The 22,835-nt window shown below is 59.2% G+C and overlaps 1 protein-coding gene and 1 non-coding gene across 7 annotated transcripts in view; one reads left to right on the top strand and one right to left on the bottom strand.

Moving 5' to 3' along the window:
* The window catches only part of DPP9 (dipeptidyl peptidase 9), a 72,770-nt gene that overhangs the window by 32,844 nt on the left and 17,091 nt on the right, over positions 1 to 22,835 (bottom strand). Inside the window, exons 1-2 of one of the 6 annotated variants that reach the window (XM_039910205.1) lie at positions 9,802 to 9,940; positions 5,819 to 5,908 (exon numbers count right to left, since the gene is read on the bottom strand). In XM_039910205.1, coding sequence (XP_039766139.1) covers positions 5,819 to 5,874 — 56 coding nt within the window. In that variant the 5' untranslated portion in view covers positions 5,875 to 5,908; positions 9,802 to 9,940. Of the gene's footprint in view, positions 1 to 3,062; positions 3,328 to 5,818; positions 5,909 to 6,205; positions 6,535 to 9,635; positions 9,683 to 9,801; positions 9,941 to 22,835 lie in introns of those variants that run through there. The other 5 variants (XM_029050574.2, XM_029050576.2, XM_029050575.2 and 2 more) reach the window with 5 other exon arrangements.
* On the top strand, positions 10,215 to 10,286 carry TRNAG-UCC. Its single transcript has one exon. It is a non-coding gene; the product is annotated as a tRNA-Gly (tRNA).

The following is a 22,835-nucleotide window of genomic DNA, read 5'->3' as shown; positions in this document are numbered from 1 at the left end:
ATGCTCCTCTCCGGTCAGGCCGGGCAAAACCCCTCCCAAGGGTCCCTTCCTCCCACCCCTGGTGGCCAACCCCCGGCCCCCGCGGCCTCCGAGAAGGTGTTCCCTGGCCGGGAGATGTGTGGGGAAGGCTTTGGGGGGGGGGGGGGGGGGTGAGGGAAGAGGGTCAGCACACCCTCTGGACACCCGGGAGCTAGGCCCTAAGTGGGGTACGTTACCGCCCTGCCACTTTCGGCACCACCGACCCCTCGGCCGCCCGGCCCGGCCCCCGCCCCCTCCCCAGGTGGCGCGCCCTCCCCCCCGCCCACCCATCCGGGGGTTTGGTCCAAAGCGCCTGACCCGGATGCTCCAAAGCCGTTCCAAAGGGGGAAGCGAGTGAGGCAGAGATCGCTCCCCCAAAGGAGGCCGGAAACCTGCAGGGGAGAGGGCGGCCGACTCTTCCCCCTACTTTGAGGTAGCCGCGATCACCCTCCCAGAGGGCCGGGGGGGCTGCCGGCTCCGCCGGTGCTCCCGAGCCCACACCTCCCCCTCCACCGAGTTCCTCCTCCGCTGAGAGTCTGGCTCGCCTTCCCCCGTTCCCGCTCCGGCCTGTTTTCTGCTCCAAACAGAGGACGGGTGCGTCAGAAGTACTGCTGCTTCTCCCCGGCCGGTGACCCGACCCTCCGGGGAAAGAGCCTGGTGGGTCTGGGGGACGCCGGCTAAGGGGGCGCAGGGAGGAGGCGGGGGGAGAGGAGAACCGAGGCAGGGCCAGATCGCACCAGGGGCTGACCGGCTGATGGAGGCCTGTGGGCTCAGGCCCTCTGCCTGGCACATTCCCTCTTGCCAAAGTCCATCCCAAGAGGCGGGAAGGAAGTTGAGGGCCAGGAGCCCCACCTACCAACCCTACTGCAGCGTGGCCTAGTGGCAAGAGCCCGGGCTTGGGAGTCAGAGGTCGTGGGTTCTAATCCCGGCTCCGCCGCCTGTCAGCCGTCCAAGTCACCTCACTTCTCCGTGCCTCAGTCACCTCATCTGTGAGCCCCAGGGGGGACAACCCGATCCCCCTGTATCCGCCCCGGCGCCCAGAACGGTGCTTGGCACGTGGTAAGCGCTTAACGAATGCCATCATTATTGTTCTTGGTACCGCACCGGCCCCCCACCGCCCCCCCGAGTGCTCGGTCCCGCGGTCCGCACACAGTCAACGCTCGATCGATTCCGTCGATTGAGGCACTGCCGCTTAACGAATACCGTAATTAGCAAGGGGCGGGAACCGCTCCGTCGCCGGCCCCGCTCATCCAGTCCCCACGAGCCTGGGCCGCCTCACGGAGGGCAGGCCGGGTCAAGGACACGGCGGCCGGGATCCGGCCCAAGATCGGCCCGAGGGATCCCACGGCCCCAGAGACCTCTACCCCCTATCGTGTGTTCCGGCCGATCCTCTCCCTCGTTCGCCAGAGCCAAGCCACCTGCTTCCTTTCCCAGATCCGCGGCCAGGAAGCTTTCCCCCTATCCGACCTCAGCCCTCTCCTGCGCTCTGCAGACCGAGAGCTTGAGAAGCAACAGTCTGTTCCCCGCAGCTGGCCATCTCCCCCATACCTTGACTCTCTGAGCGTCAGATACATAACAGAACGAGCGCAAGCCAGGTCATTCCACTCCTCCTCGGTAAGGCCCGCTGACTCACCGATTAGCTCTAATTCAGGAATCTCTCTCCCAACTCCACGGCCACCCGGAGGAGGGAGAGGAGAATTCCCGGTCCATTTCCGCCTTTTTACCCGGCCCCGTCTCAGTCGAGATGAATAAGACTCAGGCGCAGGCGGGAGGGAGCGCGCGCACCCACACTTACACGCGCCAACCCGCCTCCCCGACCGAAGGATTTCCCCGCTCAGATCTTTTGCGAGTTTCTACTCCAAGGGGTCCAACACCCCAACACGACAAGACGGGTTCCCCTTCTCCACCGGCAGCGGCACGCAGGCCGGGCGTCCCGGGCCCGGTGGGCTCGCGTGTCTCCCCCCCGGCCCCGGCCCCGGTTAATAAGACAGAGAAAGATGATCTACTTTGGGCTCGGACCCGTGCGGGAGGACCGGGAGGCCCAACCGCAGTCGAGGAAGCAGTGAAGGAAGCGGGAGAACATCGCGAGGCGCTTGCGGGAACCTCCGGAGGTGCCGGGGGGCGACCGGGTCCGATCTCCCGGGCGGGCAGGACTTGGAGATGGGCGAGCGAGACACGGACGCGCGGACGGCGAGAGACCGAGAGGCAGAGGCGGACCCAGAGATACGGTCTCGCTCGCCTCTCTCCTTCCAAGGGGCGAAGCCCGCGCCTCAGAGCCAACTAGTTGCTTAGGGGAATGCAGCTCGGAAAGGACCCGGATTCAAAGGCAAATTTGCAAAGGTCTCGGCCCTCCAGCCCAGCCCCGTGGAGTCCTCTTCAGCTACCAGAGTTAAGAGTTTGTTTAGCTGGGCTGGGGAATCATAGCTGATTTCAGGCTTCTCCGGGCACGATGTTCTCCTCCCACCCTCCCCTCCCACCAGCCCGCCTCTCTTCCCCCCCCCCCCCCCCCCCCCCCCCCCCCCCCGCAATCAGGGAAATCCTCTGCCGGGGCCGGGGAGTTTCCAGGCTAGGTCAGATTTCACCGCCCTCTCGGAGCCGAAGGACTCACGTTTCCCAAACCCACCAGAGTCCCGGAACCTGGAAGGACGTGAGCCATCGCGCCGCCGGCCAGGTAGGCGGGCGGTCCGCGGAGCCCGGGAGGGTCTCCGACGACGGCAGCGACGGGACAGCCGGGAGGAGCCGGGTGGCCCCCGGTGCTCGGGAGGGACCAGGTGGCGGCCCTGATGTTCCTCCTAGGGACCCCTCGCCCAGGAACCCATTCCAACCCTTCCTGAACCGGCCGCACAGTCTCCCGTGGGAACGAGCTCCGTGGCCCTGCCCCCGGCTGGATCAAGAGCTCTTTTCTCTGGTTTGTTTCAACCAGCCACCTTCCAGCTCCCACAGTCGCCCCCTCACCCTGGTGCCACTGGACCTGGGCGACGACAATTCCCGCTTCCCACCCGCCCGGTGACTCTCTCGCCCCTCCCGGCCCGCCGAGCGCTGACCCTCTCGGTCTGGTCATGTTCCACAGCTGCTCCACCTTCCTGATCACGCTGGACGACTGTGTCTTCTTGGCCTCTTCGAGGTCCTTCCTTACAATCGCGGGGAGACTACTTGGGGTCCTAGAGTACAGTTTTTTTCCCCGTAACCGCAGCCCCCGCGGAAAGCCGGCCCCCTGGAAAGGCAGGAGGAGTTCGGAAGTCCCGCAGCCGGTGCTCAGGAGTGTTCGGAACTGAAGCGTTGGGCAGTTTGCGGTTGCCGGGTTCCGGGGTCAACGGCCCCCTTCAGAAAGGGAAGGTTCCGGAACGGAATTCCAGAAGGGGAGGGGGTGACACAATCAGAGTCTCGTTACTAAGTGGAACAGGCATGGCCTAGTGGAGAGAGCCCAGGCCCGGGAGTCAAAAGGACCTGGGTTCTAATCCCGGCCCCGCCACGCGTCTGCCGGGTGACCTTAGGTAAGTCGCTTAACTCCTCAAGGCCTCGGTTCCCTCGTCTGGATAGTGGGGATGAAGACTGTGAGCCCCGGGTGGGACACGGACTGTGTCCAGCATGATTATCTTGTATCTACTCCAACGCTCAGTACGATGCCCGGCACGTATCCCACTGATGCCTGTTTACTTGTTGTGATGTCTGTCTTCCCCCCTTCTGGACCGTGAGCCTGTCGTGGGCAGGGATCGCCTCTATTTGTTGCTGAATTGTACTTCCCAGGCGCTTAGTACGGTGCTCTGCACACAGTAAGCGCTCGATAAATACGACTGGATGAATGGATGAATGAATGAAAGCGTTTAACAGATACCATTAAAAAAAAAAAAAAGGAGAGGCAGATCTAATGCCCCCAGGACAGTATCTCCCCTTCCTCAATCAATCAGTGGTATTAACCTGGGAGGCAGAACACTGGGCTAAGCGCTTGGGAGAGTCCACCACTGCAGTTGACGATCCCTGTCCCGGAGGAACTGATAGCTCAGGACAGTGTTTTGCACATAGTAAGTGCTTAACAAATACCATCATCATTATTATTTATTATTATTATCGTGGGCCTCCTGTTTTCTACGTCCCTGAGCCACCCCACCCCGGCCCTCTTTCACCGCCAGCACTGAACTTGGTTTTCTGCCTAAGCTCAGCTCCTCCAACTCTGACCACCAAAAACTGCGACATTTTGTCTTTTTAACAGATGCAAACCTAGAAGCAAGCAAGGGAGAAACTAAAAGATTTAGCAGGGTACCCAAAGAACCCTGACAACTCCAAACCACAAGGTAATATTTCCTCGCTAGCCCTCTCCCCCGACCTTCTCTCATCTCGGTATTGGGCGAGCGGACCCGTACGCGCGCACACATCCTGGCGAAATCTCCAACTTTTTCTTGCCTCTTTTTTTTGGGGGGGGGGGGGGGGGGGCGGAGGTATCTGTCAAGTGCTTACTATGTGCCGGGCACTATACTAAGCACTGAGGTAGATACAAGCTAATCGGGTTGGACACAGTCCACGGCCCACGTGGGGCTCACAGCCTTTATCCCCCATTTTCCAGATGAGGCCCAGAGAAATGAAGCGACTTGCCCACGGTCACACAGCAGACAAGTGGCCCAGCCGGGATGAGAACCCAGGTCCTTCTGGCTCCCAGGCCCGTGTTCTATCCACTAGGCCACGCTCCTTCGGCAGCTTTCCTGCCTTGAAGAGCCCGCCTCCGCTGCCGACCCCGCGTTCCGCTCGGAGAGCAGAAGGGGCAAAAGGCATCCGAAAATCCGAGCCGGGGGTCCAGCCTAAGGTTGGGCGGGGGGGGGGGGGGGGGGGGGGGCACAAGAGAGTAAGTCGCGGGCAGCCAAATTTACCGCCCCTCCTCGTGGTTAGCAACATCACCTTCCAATACAAGGCCCGGGATGGCCGCGTTGAATCGGTGCCCTCCCCTTCACCCCCGCTCCCTTCGGTACCCGGACAGGGTCCACACGAACCCCCGGAGATGGAGAGAGGGAGCAGACGGCGGGTGAAGCAGGGAGCGCGGTCTTCGTAAATATTTAGATCGTTGGGGACTTTTTGCTATTTCTGGACCGGGAAAGGTGGGATGAGGGAAGACAAGGAAAAGGGCTAGCTTTGTTGTTTCACTTTTGTCTTCCCTTCTCCCCCCACCTACTCTTTTTTCTTAAAAAAAAAAAAAACGTAAATGGTATTTGTTAAGCGCTTACTATGCACTGTACTAAGCGCCGGGGTAGACACGAGCTCATCCGGTTGGACACAGTCCATGTCCCACCTCGGGCTCCCGGGCTTAATCCCCATCTGACAGAGGAGGCCCTGAGAAGCGAACTGACTCGCCCAAGGTCGCGCAGCTGACAAGCGGCGGAGCTGGGATTAAAACCCAAGTCCCTGTGACTCCCAGGACCGTGCTTCATCCACGAGGCCACGCTGCTTCCCGTCGCGGGCAGGGGACGTGCCCGCTAACTCCGTTTTACCGTGCTCTCCCGAGCGCTTCGTACTGTGCTCGGTAAATACCATCGATTGACTGACTGCTTCAATTTCTGTGTTTCCTGTAGCTCTCCGGGCACCCAGTACAGCGCTCGGCACCAAGGAGGCGCTCCGCCGATGTCGCAGATCAGTCGGGCTGGAGGAACGTGGGAGAACCGCAGTGACAGCCGAGGGCAGCCCGTTCCTCACAAGCCTCTCGGGCTGCACGAGGCCAAGGACACGAGTGGCGAGCGCCCGGGTCGGGACCGGTGTCCCGTCCCCCATCCCGACTCCCCCAAACCGTCCCCCTCGGCGTAATGTGGGAAGTTACCTTCTCCAACGCCCGGCGGTCTCGTTTTCCAGACGCAACCTCTTTATCTTCCGCATTAACTACCCAGCAGACCTCGGGCGGGACTGGGACCTAGGAGCGAGAGAGAAAGGACGGGTCGTGCTGTGGTGGTTACCGCCGCGGGACTGGATGTGCTTTCTGCCGCCGAGGGATCCGAGATACCGAGCAAATGTGTTCTTTCTGACCAGTGAGTTGCCCAGCCCCCAAACCTGCAAGGTGTGCTTGGGCGGGCGGGGGGGGGGGGGGGGCGGTGACAACCACAGCTTGCCCGCCCCCCGCCTTACCCCCTGCCAAAACCCAATACCTTCTCCTCGTCCATTTTTCCCCACATCCCGAAGGGCCAGCTTCAACCTACAAAGCTTCACCCACCTCAAGAGTCCTTGACCGGTAAGGGACTCCTTGAATCCAGCGTTTCCTGGGCCCACTAAGGGCCCCTATCCGGCCCCGAGCCAGCAAACCTCCACTCCCATGCCCCGATATTCACCAAGCCCCATTTCTCCGAAAAGCGGCCCCAGTCCCCATAGCAGAACAAATGAAAACGAAGCGGGTGACTTAGAGACGGTTTCAATCCGCCTCCACCGCCCTCGGGAGAGGAGAATTTCCGCACGCCGCAACCCCCGCGGGGCAAACGGGTAAAATCCTTCCCCCTTCCCGGGAACTCCAGCTCCGTTACAGAATCTTCTCCACGGGGGAAGCGGCGCGGCTCAGCGGAGAGAGCGTGGGCTTCGGAGTCAGAGGTCACGGGTTCGACTCCCGGCTCCGCCGCTTGTCAGCTGTGGGACCGTGGGCGAGTCACTTAACTTCTCTGTGCCTCGGTTACCCCGTCTGGAAAATGGGGATTAACCGTGAGCCGCACGTGGGACGACCTGATCACCCCGTATCCGCCCCAGCGCTCAGAACAGTGCTCTGCACATAGTAAGCGCTTATCAAATACCAACTTTATCTATCTCCATTCTGGGCAGGTCGCTTCGCTTCTCCGGGCCTCAGTTTCCTCATCTGCAAAATGGGGATCCGACCCCCACTCTCCCTCCCACTTAGACCGTTACCTCATCTGTAAAATGATGAGGCCTCAGTTACCTCATCTGTAAAATGGGGATGAAGACGGAGAGACCGTGGGACAACCCGATCACCTATCCTCTCCAGCGCTCAGAACAGCGCTTCGCACGTAGTAAGCGCTTAACGGATGCCATCTTTTCATTTTAAATCCCCATTTTACAGTCGAAGGAACCGGGGCACAGAGAAGGAAAGCGACTCGCCTGAGGTCACGCAACAGACAGGTGGCGGGGCTGGGACTGGAGTCCGTGACCTTCCGGCTCCCAGGGACTGTGCCCGACCCGATCATCCTGTCTCTCCCACAGCGCTCGGCCCAGTGCTTGGCACACAGTAAGTGCTTAACAGATATCTAGCTGTTATTTCTATTCATCGCGATCACTGGGACGAGCTTACTTCGTCTGTCGACTGGTCTCCGGAGATTCTGGGGGAATGGGAGACGAAGAGGGAAAGGGAAGGCAAAGGGGCGCGTGGGGAAGAGTGTCGCGGAGAACGGGTAAGTTCCCGAAAGCTCGTTAACGACAGTCGCGGTGGAATCCGTTCAGAGCTTACTCTGTGCCAAGCACCGGACTAAGCGCCGGGGGGGAGACCAGTATCGTCAGGTCGGACATCCCCTCTGCTGCCCCTCACGGGGCCCCCCCCCAGCCCAAGTCGGGAGTAATAATAACATTAAGCGTGGCTCAGTGGAAAGAGCAACGGACTTGGGCGTCGCGGGTCGTGGGTTCGAATCCCGGCTCTGCCACTTGTCAGCTGTGTGACCGTGGGCGAGTCGCTTCGCTTCTCTGTGCCTCAGTGACCCCATCTGGAAAATGGGGATGAAGACCGTGAGCCTCACGCGGGACAGCCCGATTCCCCTGTATCTGCCCCAGCGCTCAGAACAGTGCTCTGCACGTAGTAAGCGCCGAACAGATACCAACATTATTATTAATAATCGTAACGGCATTTGTTAAGCACTTACTACGGGCCAGGCACTGTCCTAAGCGCTGGGGTAGATACAGAGTGATCGGGTGGGACAAAGTCCCTGTCCCACATAGGGCTCGCCATCTTCATCCCAGCTCAGCCGCTTGTCAGCTGTGTGACTTTGGGCGAGTCACTTCACCTCTCTGGGCCTCAGTTACCTCATCTGTAAAATGGGGATGAGGACGGAGAGACTGTGGGACAACCTGATCACCTTCTAACCTCTCCAGGGCTCAGAACAGCGCTTCGCACGTAGCGAGCGCTTAACGGATGCCATCTTTTTATTTCAAATCCCCATTTTGCAGTCGAAGGAACCGGGGCACGGGGAAGTTAGGCGACTCGGCTAAGGTCAACAAGCGGCGGGGCTGGGGCTAGGGTCCCTGACCTTCCGGCTCCCAGGCCGGCGCTCCGTCCGCTAGGCCCCGCTGCTTCGAGAACCCCCAAACCTGCCAGGGCTGATTTCTCCCAGGCTCGGCCCGGGCATCCCGGAGAAAGCGGCCTTCGGCCACCGCCCCCCTCCCCGCAAAAATCTTCCACGAGGGATCCTGAGTCAGACTGCCCGTTTCCAAACTTTTGCCTCCCACTGATTTCCTACGGTCAGACGGTCCTCCGCCGCGGACGCCAGGCTCTTAGGCTACAGCGTGGCTCAGTGGAAAGGGCGCGGGCTTCGGAGGCAGGGGTCACGGGTTCGACTCCCGGCTGGGCCGCTCGTCAGCTGTGTGACTGTGGGCAAGTCACTTCGCCTCTCGGTGCCTCGGTCACCTCATCTGTAAAATGGGGATTGACCGGTGATCCTCACGGGGGACGACCTGATGACGCTGTATCTCCCCCAGCGCTTAGAACGGCGCTCGGCACGTAGTAAGCGCCTAATTATTATACATTTGTCGATAGTCCCTCGAGGCTGGAGAACCTTCTGAGTCCGTCCCGCCTCATCTCCGCCCCCACCGCTGACCCCCTTGCCGGGGGCTCCCCCTTTCCTCCCTCCCACCCCCCTCAAACCTCCCATCTTGGGGCCCTGAGCTCAGGGTTCCTGATGGAGGATGGGATTAAGGGGAGGGGGGGGGGGGAGAAAGATCATATTCTCAGATGGCCTAATTCAGTGGAGATTAAAGCGCCTCGGAGGAAAACCCCTGCAAACCGAGGGAATGGAAACCGTAGTCACAAGGGCTACCGTGCTCGCCCGGAGAAGACGAGACACTCTCAAGGGTCCACGGGCGCCGCAGAGGAAGAGCCGACGGAGGGGCGGGCAATCTCAATCTCTCTCTCACACACGCGAATGCAGGAGGTCGGCAAGGGACCTGATCGCTCTAGATCAATTAGGGTTAGGGCCCACCACATCGTGAGGAGGCAGCCGCACTCGGTCGGACCCCCATTCGATCCATCGAGGGCTCGGGAGGGAGTCAAAGGGCACGATCCCCGTCCTCGAAGGGGCTCACCCCGGAACTCTGACAGCGGCGGCGATTCAAGGGACTGGGTGACGGCTAAGGATGGCCCAATCTGACACCCTTGACTTTGCCTCGGGCCACCTAACGCGGATTCATCCCCACCCCCGTCCCCGGGGATCCCGCCGGGAGGCGGGAGGGGGGAGAGAAATCTGGCTCCGGTCCCGCGGAGACCGGGCGAGGGGCTGCGGAGGGGGAGAAGCCTCGAAGGGGGGGGGGGGGGAAATCGACCGATCGATCGATGGTGTTGACGGAGCGCTTGGTGCAGACGACCGTGGTACGCGCTTGGCAGGATCCAAGCTAGGTTCCAGAGATCTGCCCCGTCCCCCGACACACCCACCCCCACTCACCCCGATCGATCGGGGCAAGACGGTCCGGGTCCTTCTGCGGAGGAGCGGAACGGGGCGGGCCGCGCTGAGCGGGGACCAAGATGGGAGGGGAGGAGTCCGGGCGGGCCCGCGAGGAGAGAGGCCGGTGGTGAGGGGCGACGGAGGGAGGGACCGAGAGGATACCTACCCCGGCGTTCGGAGCCCGGGCGGCGACGGGGACGCGGAGAGGCGGGCGGCTGTCGGAGCGGCGGCTCTTCACATAGGCGGCGCCATGGCCCGGGCGACCGGCCCCGGAAGCGGCCGAGCAGGGCAGACGGGGAAGGTGGAGGAGACGGGAGGCGGGAGGGGGGGGGAGGGGGAGGGGAAGGGGAGGGGGGGAAGAGGTGAGGGGGAACCCGGCGGCTCCGTCCCCTTTGACCCGGAAGCGCATCCGCCCAGCCGCCGCCGCCCGGGGGGGGGGGTGGACGCAACCATCGCGCCGGCGGGGGAGGCCCGGCTGCCCCCCGCACGCGGCGTGGAACGGTCCGCCGGGGCGCGCGACGTCGTCCGCGCGCCGGCGCGAGCCGCTAGAGGCGCGCTGACGAGCGCCTTTTCACCGCCGCGTTGGTGGTATAGTGGTGAGCATAGCTGCCTTCCAAGCAGTTGACCCGGGTTCGATTCCCGGCCAACGCAACGGCCCCCCTTTTTTTTTTTCCCTTCTTTAATAATAATCATGTTGGTATCTGCTAAGCGCTTACTGTATGCCGAGCACTGTTCTAAACGCTGGGGGAGATACAGGGTAATAATAATGATGGTATTTGTTAAGCGCTTACTATGTGCAGAGCACTGTTCTAAGCGCTGGGGTAGACACAGGGGAATCGGGTTGTCCCACGTGGGGCTCACGGTCTTCATCCCCATTTTACAGATGAGGGAACCGAGGCACAGAGAAGTGAAGCGACTTGCCCACAGTCACACAGCTGGCAAGATCATCAGGTTGGCCCACGTGAGGCTCCCAGTCTTCACCCCCATTTCATAGATGAGGTGACTGAGGCACTGAGAAGTGGGATTGTCTCTATCTGTTGCCGAATTGTCCATTCCAAGCGCTTAGTACAGTGCTTCTCAATAAATACTATTGAATGAATGAATGAATGAAGTGACTCGCCCACAGTCACACAGCTGACAGGTGGCGGGGCCGGGATTAGAACCCACGACCTCTGACTCCTAAGCCCGGGCGCTTTCCACTGAGCCACGCTTTAACGGGAGGTTCTCGCCGCCCCCTCAATTCATTCATTCAATAGTATTTATCGAGCGCTTACTACTACTGATGGTGATGGTGGTATTTGTTAAGCGCTTACTATGTGCAAAGCACTGTTCCAAGCGCTGGGGGAGATACAAGGCGATCAGGTTGTCCCACCTGGGGCTCACAGTTTTAATCCCCATCTGACAGATGAGGGAACTGAGGCACAGAGAAGTGAAGTGACGTGCCTAAAGTCACACAGCTGGCAAGTGGCGGAGCTGGGATTAGAACCCTATGTGCAGAGCACTGTACTAAGCGCTTGGAATGGACTGATCGGCAACAGATAGAGACGGTCCCTGCCCACTGACGGGCTTACAGTCTAATCGGGGGAGAGGGAAAGACAAAAAACGATAGCAATAAACAGAATCGAGGGGATGACCATCTCATTAAAACAATAGCAAAGAAATAGAATCGAGGGGATGTACATCTCATTAACAAAATAAAGAGGGGAATAGACTGAACCCTTTATTGGGGGAGTCTATCAACGAGGTCCCCCGAAGCTCGGCTCATTCGAGAGGCGGCGTGGCGCAGTGGAAAGAGCCCGGGCTTGGAGGCAGAGGTGACGGGTTCGAATCCTGGCTCCGCCACTTGTCAGCTGGGTGACTGTGGGCCAGTCGCTTCTTCCAAGCGCTTAGTACGGTGCTCGGCACATAGTAGGCGCTCAATAAATACGACTGAATGACTGAATAAACTTAACTTCTCGGTGCCTCAGTTCCCTCATCTGGAAAACGGGGATGAAGACCGCGAGCCTCACGTGGGACAACCTGATTACCCTGTATCTACCCCAGCGCTTAGAACAGCGCTCTGCACATAGGAAGCGCTTAACGAATACCAACATTATTATTATTTGAATAAAAGGAGTGTTTCCGCCCATGATCGAACCCGGAAGCTTTCGCGTGTGAGGCGAACGATAACCACCACACCTTCCCTTCCAAGGGCCCAGACCTTTTTCTAGTCGGAGGGTGGCTTTCTTTCACGACTTAATAATGATAATAATGTTGGGATTTGTTAAGCGCTTACTCTGTGCCGAGATACAGGGTCATCAGGTTGTCCCACGGGGGGCTCACCATCTTCATCCCCATTTTCCAGATGAGGGAACTGAGGCCCAGTGAAGTGAAGTGCCTTGCCCAAGGTCACATAGCCGACAAGCGGCGGAGCCGGGATTAGAACCCACGCCCTCTGACTCCCAAGCCCGGGCTCTTGCCACTGAGCCACGCTGCTTCTCGCTTGGTGTGGCGGGTGTAAATCATCATCACCGACGTTAATTATCGAGCGCTTGCTATGTGCCCAGCACCGTGCTAAGCGCTCGGGGGAGAACAATATCACAGAGTAGGTAGACGCGTTCCCTGCCCAAAAAGGGGCTAAAAGTCTACATTCATTCATTCGATAGTATTTATTGAGCGCTTACTATGTGCAGAGCACTGTACTAAGCGCTCGGAATGTACAATTCGGCAACAGATAGAGACAATCCCTGCCCAATGACGGGCTCACAGTCTAATAATAATAATAATGATGATGGCATTCGTTAAGCGCTTCCTAAGTGCAGGACGTTGTTCTAAGCGCTGGGGGGGGGGGGGGGATACAAGGTGATCAGGTTGTCCCACGTGGGGCTCACAGTTTTAATCCCCATTTTCCAGAGGAGGTAACCGAGGCACAGAGAATTTAAGTGACTTGCCCCAAGTCACACAGCCGACAAGCGGCGGAGCTGGGATTAGAAGCCACGACCTCCGACTCCCAAGCCCGGGCCTTTCCCACTGAGCCACGCTGCTTACAGACGGCAGAGCAAAACGGAACGAAACAAAAACGAGACATTATCACGATAAATAGAATCAAGGGAATGTACTCCCTTTCTAGTCTCTGCGTTCCTCATCCACCTCTCCGCCGACCTCTCGCCCATCTCTGGCCTCTGGCCTGGAACTCCCTCCCCTTTTCCTGTCCAACAGACCGTTACTCTTCCCACCTCCAAAGCCTTATTGAAGGCCCATCTCCTCCACGAAGCCTTCCCTGACTAAGCCCTCCTCCACTCCCTTTCCTTCATTCATCCTCCCTCCCATACTAATGTTGGTATTTGATTCGGTCCCCGCGACATCTCCCATCAACGCCATCATCCTTCCCGTTTCACTGGCCCCAAAACCTCGGCATTATCCTCCACTTTCTCTTTCGTTCAATCCGCGTAGTCGGTGTCACCAAATCCCGTCCTCTTCACCTTTCCGACATCTCTGGGATCCACCCCTCCCCCTCTCCATCCGAACTGCTACCGGGTTGATCCGAGCACTTACCCTAACCCACCTGGACTACCGCATCGGCCTCCTCACTGATCTCCTGGCCTCCCGTCTCTCCTCGCTCTGGTCCTTACTTCGCTCTGCTGGCCCGATCGTCTTCCTAAAAAACACTTCGGTCCCCCATCTTCCCACTCCTTAAAAACCTGAAATGGCTGCCCACCCGCCTCCACGTCAAACGGAAACTCCCTGGGGTCGAAATGAAGGCGCTCGATCGGCTAGTCCCTTCCCACCTGACCTCAAGCTTCTCCTCAAGGACCTCCAGCGGTTGCCCATCCGCCTCGGCGTCAAACAGAAGCTCCTTACCGTCGGCTTTCGGGGACCCGATCGCCTTGCCCTCACCTCGCCGCTCTCCTGCTACGACCCGGCCCACGCGCTCCGTTCCTCCAACGCCAACCTACTCGCTGACCTCTCGCCCCCGTCCTCCCTCTGGCCCGGAGCTTCCTCTCCATATCCGACAAACGACGACTCTCCCCGCCTTCAAAGCCTTATGGAAGGCCCGTCTCCTCCAAGAGGCCTTCCCTGACTGAGCCTTCCTTTCCTCTTCTCCCACTCCCATCTGCGTCGCCCTGACTCGCTCCTTTTATTCACCGACCCCCCCCCGGCCCCACGCCGCTTACGTACACAGCCGTGATTTATCTATTTACATTAACGTCCGTCTCCCCCTCGAGACCGTCAGCTTGTTGCGGGCGGGGAATGTGTCTCTCATATCGCTGTGTGGCCCTCTCCCAACCGCGTAGTCGATAGATTCGATGGACTGATCGATTGATCACCCCTCCGATCTGATACAACCCAGCCGGCCCACTCTGCTCCTCTAACACCAACCTACTGAGAGAAGCAGCGTGGCTCGGTGGAAAGAGCCCGGGCTTGGGAGGCGGAGGTCACGGGTTCGGATCCCGGCTCCGCCACTTGTCAGCTGTGGGGCCGGGGGCACGTCACTTCACTTCTCTGGGCCCCCGTCACCTCATCTGGAAAATGGGGATGAAGACCGTGAGCCTCACGTGGGACAACCTGATGACCCTGTATCTCCCCCAGCGCTTAGAACAGCGCTCTGCACCGAGTAAGCGCTTAACAAATACCAACATTACCATTACTCACCGTACCTTGATCCTGTCGGCCTTTCCCATGACCCTCTGCCCATGTCCTCCCCTCTGGCCCGGACCTCACCTCCCCGCTCGTATCAGGCAGATCACCTCTCGCCCCACCTTCACAGTCCTACTAAAATGACACGGTCAACCAATGGCGTTTACTGAGCGTTTACTGTGTACAGAGCACTGTGCTAAGTGCTTGGGAGAGGACAGTACAATAGAGTCGGTATCGGTGGTCTCTGCCCACCACGAGCTGACGGACTAGATGGGGAGAGGGACGTTATAACAGATCACAGGCGGCTCTAAATTCGTAAGTGCTGTGAGCCTGGGGCCGGGGAGGGGGTGAATATCAAAATGCTTAAGGGAATCGGAGTCAAGCCCATAGGCGATGGTGCCTGTTAAGCGCTTACTATGTGCCAAGCACTGTTCTCAGCGCCGGGGTAGTGGAAAGAGCACGGGCTTTGGAGTCCGAGGTCATGGGTTCGAATCCCAGCTCTGCCACTTAATAATGTTGGTATTGGTTAAGCGCTTACTAGGTGCCGAGCGCTGTTCTGAGCGCTGGGGTAGACACGGGGGAATCAGGATGTCCCACGTGGGGCTCACGGTCTTAATCCCCATTTTACAGGTGAGGTAGCTGAGGCACCGAGAAGTGAAGTGACTCGCCCAAAGTCACACAGCTGACAAGTGGCCGAGCGGGGATTTGAACCCATGACCTCTGACTCCAAAGCCCATGCTCAGCTGTGTGACCGTGGGCAAGTCACTTCACTTCTCTGGGCCTCAGTTCCCTCATCTGTAAAATGGGGGTTAAGACCGTGAGCCCCACGTGGGACATCCCGATTCCCCTGTGTCGCCCCCAGCGCTCAGAACAACGCTCGGCACATAGTGAGCGCTTAACGAATACCAGCATTATTATTATGATTACAAGTCGGTCGGGTTGGACCCAGTCCCTGTCCCCCATGGGGCTCACAGTCTCAATCCCCATTTTACAGATGGGGGAACTGAGGCCCAGAGAAGGGAAGGGACCTGCCCAAGGTCACGCAGCAGACGTGGCGGAGCCGGGATCAGAACCCATGACCTTCTGACTCCCAGGCCCGTGCTCCATCCACTGAGCCACGCTGCTTCTCGACCAGGTGACTAAGCCCTCATTGATTTATATTAATGTCTGTCCCCCCCTCTAGACCGTAAGCTCGACTTGAGCAGGGAACGGCGTGCTCTCCCAAGCACGCAATAAACGCTCAATAAATTCGACTAATTAATTCTCCAATTCACCTTCCCTTCTACATTACCTGATGCACTTGGCTCTGTTATCCCTTAAACACTCTCCCCCACCCCCCACCCCGGCCCGGGCCACCCACAGAGAAGCAGCGTGGCGCCGTGGAAAGAGCCCGGGCTTGGGAGTCAGGGGTCATGGGTTCGAATCCCGGCTCTGCCACTGGGCAGCCGGGTGACTGTGGGCAAGTCATTTAACGTCTCTGCGCCTCAGTTCCCTCATCTGTAAAATGGGGGTGAAGGCTGTGAGTGAGCCCGGTTCTCCCCCAGCGCTTAGAACAGTGCTCTGCACACAGTAAGCGCTTAACAAATACCAACGTGATTATTATTAATTATTCGTTAAGCGTTTATTATGTATCAAGCACTGTTCTTAAGTACCGGGGTAGTTGCGAGATAATCAGGTTGGACCCAGTCCCTGTCCCCCACGGGGCTCACGGCCTTAAGTCGGAGGGAGGGGAACGCAATCCCCATTTTACAGATGAGTTAACCGAGGCACAGAGATGCTAAGGGGTTTGCTCAAGGTCACACAGCAGACAAGTGGCAGAGCCAGGATTAGAAGCCAGGTTCTCTGACTTCCCGGCCCGAGCTCCTTCTACCGGGCCACACTGCTTCTTATACTCCTTGATACTCACCTCACCCCACTCCCGGCCTCACGGCACCTGCGTACCTAACCTTATGCGCCCCATTCCCCTATCTGTAACTTACTTTAACGTTTCGCCACCTTGTCGAGACGGTGAGATCCTTGTCGTAATGATAATGTCGGTGTTCGTTAAGCGCTTACTATGTGCCGAGCACTGTTCGGGCGGATACGGGGTCCTCAGGTTGTCCCACGTGAGGCTCCCGGTCTTAATCCCCTTTTTCCGGATGAGGTCACCGAGGCCCAGAGAAGCGAAGCGACTCGCCCACAGTCACGCAGCTGACAAGCGGCGGAGCCGGGAGTCGAACCCATGACCTCCGACTCCCAAGCCCGGGCTCTTTCCCCTGAGCCACGCTGGCCCAAGGTCCGAGAGCAGGCACGCGGCGGAGCCGGGATTAGAACCCAGGCCCTTCTGACGCCCCGGCCCGTGCGCCACCCACTGAGCCGCGCCCCTTCTTCCCCACCCCCAACGGCTCCCCTTGATCTCACTCATTCGTTCGATCGCATCCGTTGAGCGCTTACTGCGTGCAGAGCGCTTGGGAAGCACAATTCGGCGACAGATGGAGACAATCCCTACCCGACAACGGGCTCACTCTCTAGAAGGGGGAGATGGACAACAAAACAAGTAATAATAATAATGCCGGTATTTGTTAAGCGCTTACTGTGTGCAGAGCACTGTTCTAAGCGCTGAGGTAGATACAGGGTAATCAAGTTGTCCCCCGTGAGGCTCACGGTTAATCCCCATTTTCCAGATGAGGGAACTGAGGCCCAGAGAAGTGAAGTGACTCGCCCACAGTCACATAGCTGACAAGTGGCGGAGCCGGGATTCGAACCCACGATCTCTGACTCCCAAGCTCGGGCTCTTTCCACCGAGCCACGCTGCGACAGGCAAGGAGATTTGCGACCTCCCAGTCCGGTGCCAAACGTCTGAAGATGCCGTGGGCTTGCCGGCCAAGGGGGTGAGAGGCCAGAGCAAGCCGCAGCCGGCAAAAATCGTGGTATCCGTTAAGCTCTTGCTACGTGCAAAGCACTGTTCTAAGCGCTGGGGGATACAAGGTGACCAGGTGGTCCCACGCGGGGCACACAGTTTTAATCCCCATTCGACAGATGAGGTAACTGAGGCACAGAGAAGTGAAGTGACTTGCCCGAGGTCACACCGCTGACTGGCGGCGAAGCCGGGATTAGAACCCGTGTCCTCTGACTCCCGAGCCCGCGCTCTTTCCACTGAGCCACGCTGCTTCCCCTAAAAGAGAGGTCGCTCACCCCCGAGGAGTCTGTACATCCCCTTCAAGAAGTGCCACGCGTACACACGTCGCCCACCCCTTCGGCTCAGCAGAAGGAGCCCACGAATATCGGAAGATCCGGTCGAAACGCCGAGAGGAGCAACCAAACCGAAATGTCCACCTTCTCTGCCTACTGTCTGTCACCCATCATTCTTATATATTATTTCTTGTCAGCTGTGTGACTGTGGGCAAGTCACTTCACTTCTCTGTGCCTCAGTTACCTCATCTGTTAAATGGGGATTAAGACTGTGAGCCCCACGTGGGCCAAGCTGATTCCCCTGTATATCCCAGCGCTTAGAACGGTGCTCCGCACATAGTGAGCGCTTAATAAATACCGCCATTACTGTATCATTACTTTAGCAACACGGTCACCTAGCAGCGACGCTCCCGTTTTCTCTCCCGCTTCGCCTCCCATCTCTCTGACCGCTCCTTCTCGGGCTCCTTCGCCTCCCACCCCCAACTGCGGACGTCCCTCAGGGTTCAGAAGCAGCGTGGCTCAGTGGAAAGAGCCCGGGCTTCGGAGTCAGAGGGTCATGGGTTCGACTCCCGGCTCTGCCGCTCGTCAGCTGTGTGACCGTGGGCGAGTCGCTTCACTTCTCTGGGCCTCAGTTACCTCATCTGGAAAATGGGGATTAACCGGGAGCCTCACGTGGGACGACCCGATGACCCTGGATCTCCCCCAGCGCTTAGAACAGTGCTCTGCACATAGTAAGCGCTTAACACGTACCAACGTTATTATTCAGCTCTGCATCCCCTCTAGTTCTCCCTCGACACCCTTGGACTACTCACTGGCTCTTCGCTGGTTGCCCTCCCACCTCCGTATCAAACGGAAACTCCTGATCATCGGCTTTAAGGCACCCGATCCCCCTCCCCTCCTACCTCCCTCCCCGATCTCCCGCTACGACCCGGCCCGCACGCTTCGCCCCGTACCGCGTCTCGTCCGTCTCGCCGCCGACCCCTCGCCCACGTCCTCCTGGCCGGGAACTCCCTCCCCCTTTACGTCCGACGGATCGCCGCTCTCCCCGCCTCCGAAGCCCTACTAAGATCACATCTCTTCCAAGAGGCCTTCCGAGGGAACCCCCATCTCTCCTCGTGTAATAACGGTATTTGTTAAGCGCTTACTATGTGCGGAGCACTGTTCTAAGCGCCGGGGGAGATCCAGGCTAATCAGGGGGTCCCACGGGAGGCTCACAGTCTTCATTCATTCCCATTTTCCAGACGAGGTCACTGAGGCCCAGAGAAGCGAAGTGACTTGCCCACAGTCAGCTGACGAGCGGCAGAGCCGGGATTCGAACCCATGATCTCCGACTCCCAAGTCCGGGCTCTTTCCACTGAGCCACGCTGCCCAATAACGTTGGCATTTGTTAAGCGCTTACTATGTGCAGAGCACTGTTCTAAGCGCTGGGGGAGATACAGGGTCATCAGGTCGTCCCACGTGAGGCTCACAATCTTAATCCCCACTTTCCAGATGAGGCGACTGAGGCCCAGGGAAGTGAAGTGACTCGCCCACAGTCCCACAGCTGACGAGTGGCAGAGCCGGGATCCGAACCCATGACCTCCGCCTCCCAAGCCCGGGCTCTTTCCACTGAGCCACGCTGCTTCTCTCTCCCTTCTGCGTCGCCTGCGCGCTTGGGTCTGGATGCCTTCGAGCACTTGTTACTTACCCCACCCTCAGCTCCCCAGGGCTCACATCTACATCCGTAACTTATTTTCACGTCTCTCTCCTCCTGTACGCCGTAAGCCTCTGGTGGGGAGGGATGGCGTCGTCTACCAACTCTGTGGCGTCGTACTTCCCCAGGCGCTTAGTGTCCGCTCTGCACGCACCGCGCACTCGGTCGATACCGTGGACCGACTGACTGATTTTCTAGGAACGGCTCGACTGTAAGATCCACGGGTTCCCCGGGCAACGCTAAATGACCGGGGGGGGGGGGGGAATCCAAGATGACATCGAGCGCACTGTTCCTTCAAGCGCCCTGGCGCTACGGTTGCAAAGACAATCCCGGGGTGGACGGACTGGGGTGCTCTCTGCTCTTCATCATCATCTCTATCCCTTTTACGTCCTTAACTTTCCCTCCGGTGGACGAGGCTGGACGTCCCGTCTTTCTATAGAGCCCAAACCATCTTGAGCGGAGTCTGTTGACAGAGAGACAGAGACGAGGGACAGAGAGAACACACAGGCGATGGTGGAAGGCTCAAGAAGGTCAGGATACATAACCACGATAAGAATAACAACGGCGATATCTGTGAACCGCTTTCTCTGGGTCAAGCGCTGTGCTGAGTGCTGGGGTTAGAGACGGGGTAATCGGGTCCCGCGTGCGGCTCGGAGACGAAGTAGAAGGGAGAACGAGGACCGAGTCCCCATTTTGCAGCCGAGGGAACTGAGGCACAGAGAAGTGAACTGACTCGCCCGAGGCCACGGAGCAGACAAGCGGTGGAGTCGGGATCGGAACTCAGGGCCTCTGACTCCCGGGCTCTTTTCCCCCCTCGGCTACCAGAGGGAAAGTTGAGGACGGAGAAGGGACGGCGAGGGGCGCTGGATGGCGAAGGAGCGGCGTGGCTCAGTGGAAAGAGCCCGGGAGTCCGAGGTCGTGGGTTCCGATCCCGGCCCCGCCACTTGTCTGCCGTGTGACCTTGGGCAAGTCACTTCACTTCTCTGCGCCTCAGTGACCTCATCTGGGATTCAACAACGTGAGCCCCACGCGGGGCAATCTGATTACCCTGTGTCTACCCCAGCGCTCAGCACAGTGCTCTGCGCATAGTAAGCGCTTTACAAACACCAAAATTATCACCACCATGACGACGAAGAGCCAGGGGTGAGCAGCGGTCAGGAGACGAGAGATGAGAGCGGGGTAATTCGCGATCGCCGTCCCGCGCCGCCCGCCGCCGTTCCGAGCGCCGGGGCGGATACGAGGCGATCGGGCCGGACGCGGTCCCTGTCTCACCTGGGGCCCCCAGTCTAAGCGGGAGGGAGGATGGGGACCGAACCCCCCGTTCTACGGCCGAGGAAACCGAGGCCCGGGAGAGTGAAGTGACTCACCCGAGGTCACCCGGCCGGTAAGCGGCGGAGCCGGCGGGTCAGCCTGGGAGGAGCGAAGACTGGGTAGGGGAGAAGGGAGTGGGTGGGTAAGCGGCAGCCAGCCGGAGGACAGTCTCGAAGACAATAGTCTGCTCCCACCCTTCCTCCCCCACCCGACCGCGGTCCAGTAGGGGTCAGCGGGAGAGTGGACATGGTGGACTCCGGCCCGCCCCGTACCCCCCAGAGCCCCTCTCCCTCTGTCTGCCCTCCCCCCGTCCCGGCCCCCAGAACAACACTGCCTTCCAGAGGGCCCCGATCTGGAGGCCGGAGGTGGGCAGCGGTTGGCCAGCGGGCAAGGAGAGGTCGGGCCCGGTGGACAGACTCCCCAGAGCAGCAGACGGCCGGTCCCGACTCCCAGCGTCCCGTCCCACCCCCCGACCGGCCCTACGGACTCCCGACATCCTGTCCCGGTTGGCCTGGCCACCCCCCCGCATCCTGCTGCAGTCCCCCGGGCTCCCGACATCCTGTCCCAGCCCATTCCAGACCCCCACGTCCCACCCACCCCCCCCACACCGCACATCCTGAGCCAACCCCCTCGGACCCCCGACATCCTGTCCCAATCGCCCTCCTCTTCCTCCCCTCTCCCCATCCTCCCGGCCCACGCTCCCCCTCCTCCCCACCCGCGTCCACCACATCCTGTCCAGACGGGATTGATCGTAATGCATCGCCGGAGGGTCTAATGGTAGTGAACGAAAGGGATGCTGGGGCTCACGTGAGCAACGGCTCCGAACGTGGAACGGAAACTCCCGCGGAGCTCCGAGGTGCCGGGGCGATGGGCTACGATTATTGAGATAGACATTCGATCATTTATCCAGCATTCCCGCTCGATTCGCGCTGCGGCCTGGTGGCGAAAGCCCCGGGCCCGGGAGTCGGAGGACTTGGGTTCCAATCCCGATTCTGCCCCCCGTCTGCCGTGTGGCCTGGGGCGAGTCGTTTCACTGCTCTGGGCCTCAGTTTCCTCATCTGGAAAATGTCCTCCCTCCTACTTAGACGGTGAGCCCCACGGGGGACCCGATTATCTGACATCTGTCCCGGCGCTCGGTACACCGCTTGGCACAGAGTAAGCGCTTAACCAAAGGCACAGTGTTTATGATATATTTGTACTACTTCCTGTTATACCTTTGTTCTTGAAACTCCTCCTGGATCACCACTCGGCACACATCTCTCCACTCCTCCAGAACTTCCGAAGACCGTGCTAGTCCTGTCCTGCCTCCATGACCACGTCAGCCTCCTCGCTCTTCTCTCTACCTCCGGCCTCTCCCCTCTTCGGTCCACGCTCCGGTCCCCTGCCCAGATCGTTTTTCTGAAACGGTGTCCTGCACCCGTCCCCACGGCTCCTCGAAAACCTCTGATGGCTATCCATTCCCCACTGCATCGAGTAGAAAGTCCTGACCGTTGGCTTCAAGACTCTCCACCCTCTTGCCCTCCTACCGGGAGTCAGAGGTCGTGGGTTCTAATCCCGGCTCCGCCACCTGTCAGAGTCACTTAACCTCTCTGTGCCTCAGTTCCCTCATCTGTCAAATGGGGATTAAAACTGTGAGCCCCACGTGGGACAACCTGATCACCCTGTATCTCCCCCAGCGCTTAGAACAGTGCGCTGCACACAGTAAGCGCTTAACAAATACCGACATTATTATTATTATTACTTACCCACTCTCTTCGCCCACTCACCCCCCAGCTCGTACTCTTCCCTCCCCTCAAGCTCCCCTTCTAACGGTACCTTGCTCTTGACTCTCCCACCTCTGACCCCTTTCCTCACACCGTCTCCCCGGCCTAGAACTCATCCCCCCCCCCCGCAAATCCGCCCGACGACAGTTCTACCAAACATCAAAGTCCTCCAAGATCCCCACCTCCTCCAGGGAGCCTTCCCCCATTAATTCGCGATACCCGCGATCACACCCACCCAGCAAGCAGCCTTAGCAGAGAGTGTGAGCTGGCTTGAGAGAAGGGGAGGAGGGTGGTGGTGGGGGGGGGGGGGGTAGAATCAGTCGTGATAGGGAAGTGAGGTGGAGGATTTTAGAGAGAAGAGGAGAAATTCAGTTCGGGACACGTTGAGGATGTCAGGGGGACATCCGATTAGACTGTAAGCCCGTCAAAGGGCAGGGACCGTCTCTATCTGTTGCCGATTTGTCCATTCCAAGCGCTTAGTACAGTGCTCTGCACATAGTAAGCGCTCAATAAATACTATTGAATGAATCCCCATAGAGATGTACTGCATACAGAGCACTGTATTAAGCACTTGGGGGAGCGCCGCAGAATTAGTAGACAGCATCCCCGTCCTCAAGGAGTTTACAATCTAGTGGAGGAGACGGA

The sequence above is a fragment of the Ornithorhynchus anatinus genome, chromosome X1 (genome assembly GCF_004115215.2).
Source record: "Ornithorhynchus anatinus isolate Pmale09 chromosome X1, mOrnAna1.pri.v4, whole genome shotgun sequence".
Classification (NCBI taxonomy): Eukaryota; Metazoa; Chordata; class Mammalia; order Monotremata; family Ornithorhynchidae; genus Ornithorhynchus; species Ornithorhynchus anatinus.
The sequence above is the reverse complement of the archived record's forward strand: the minus strand, read 5'-3'. Positions and strand labels throughout refer to the sequence as shown.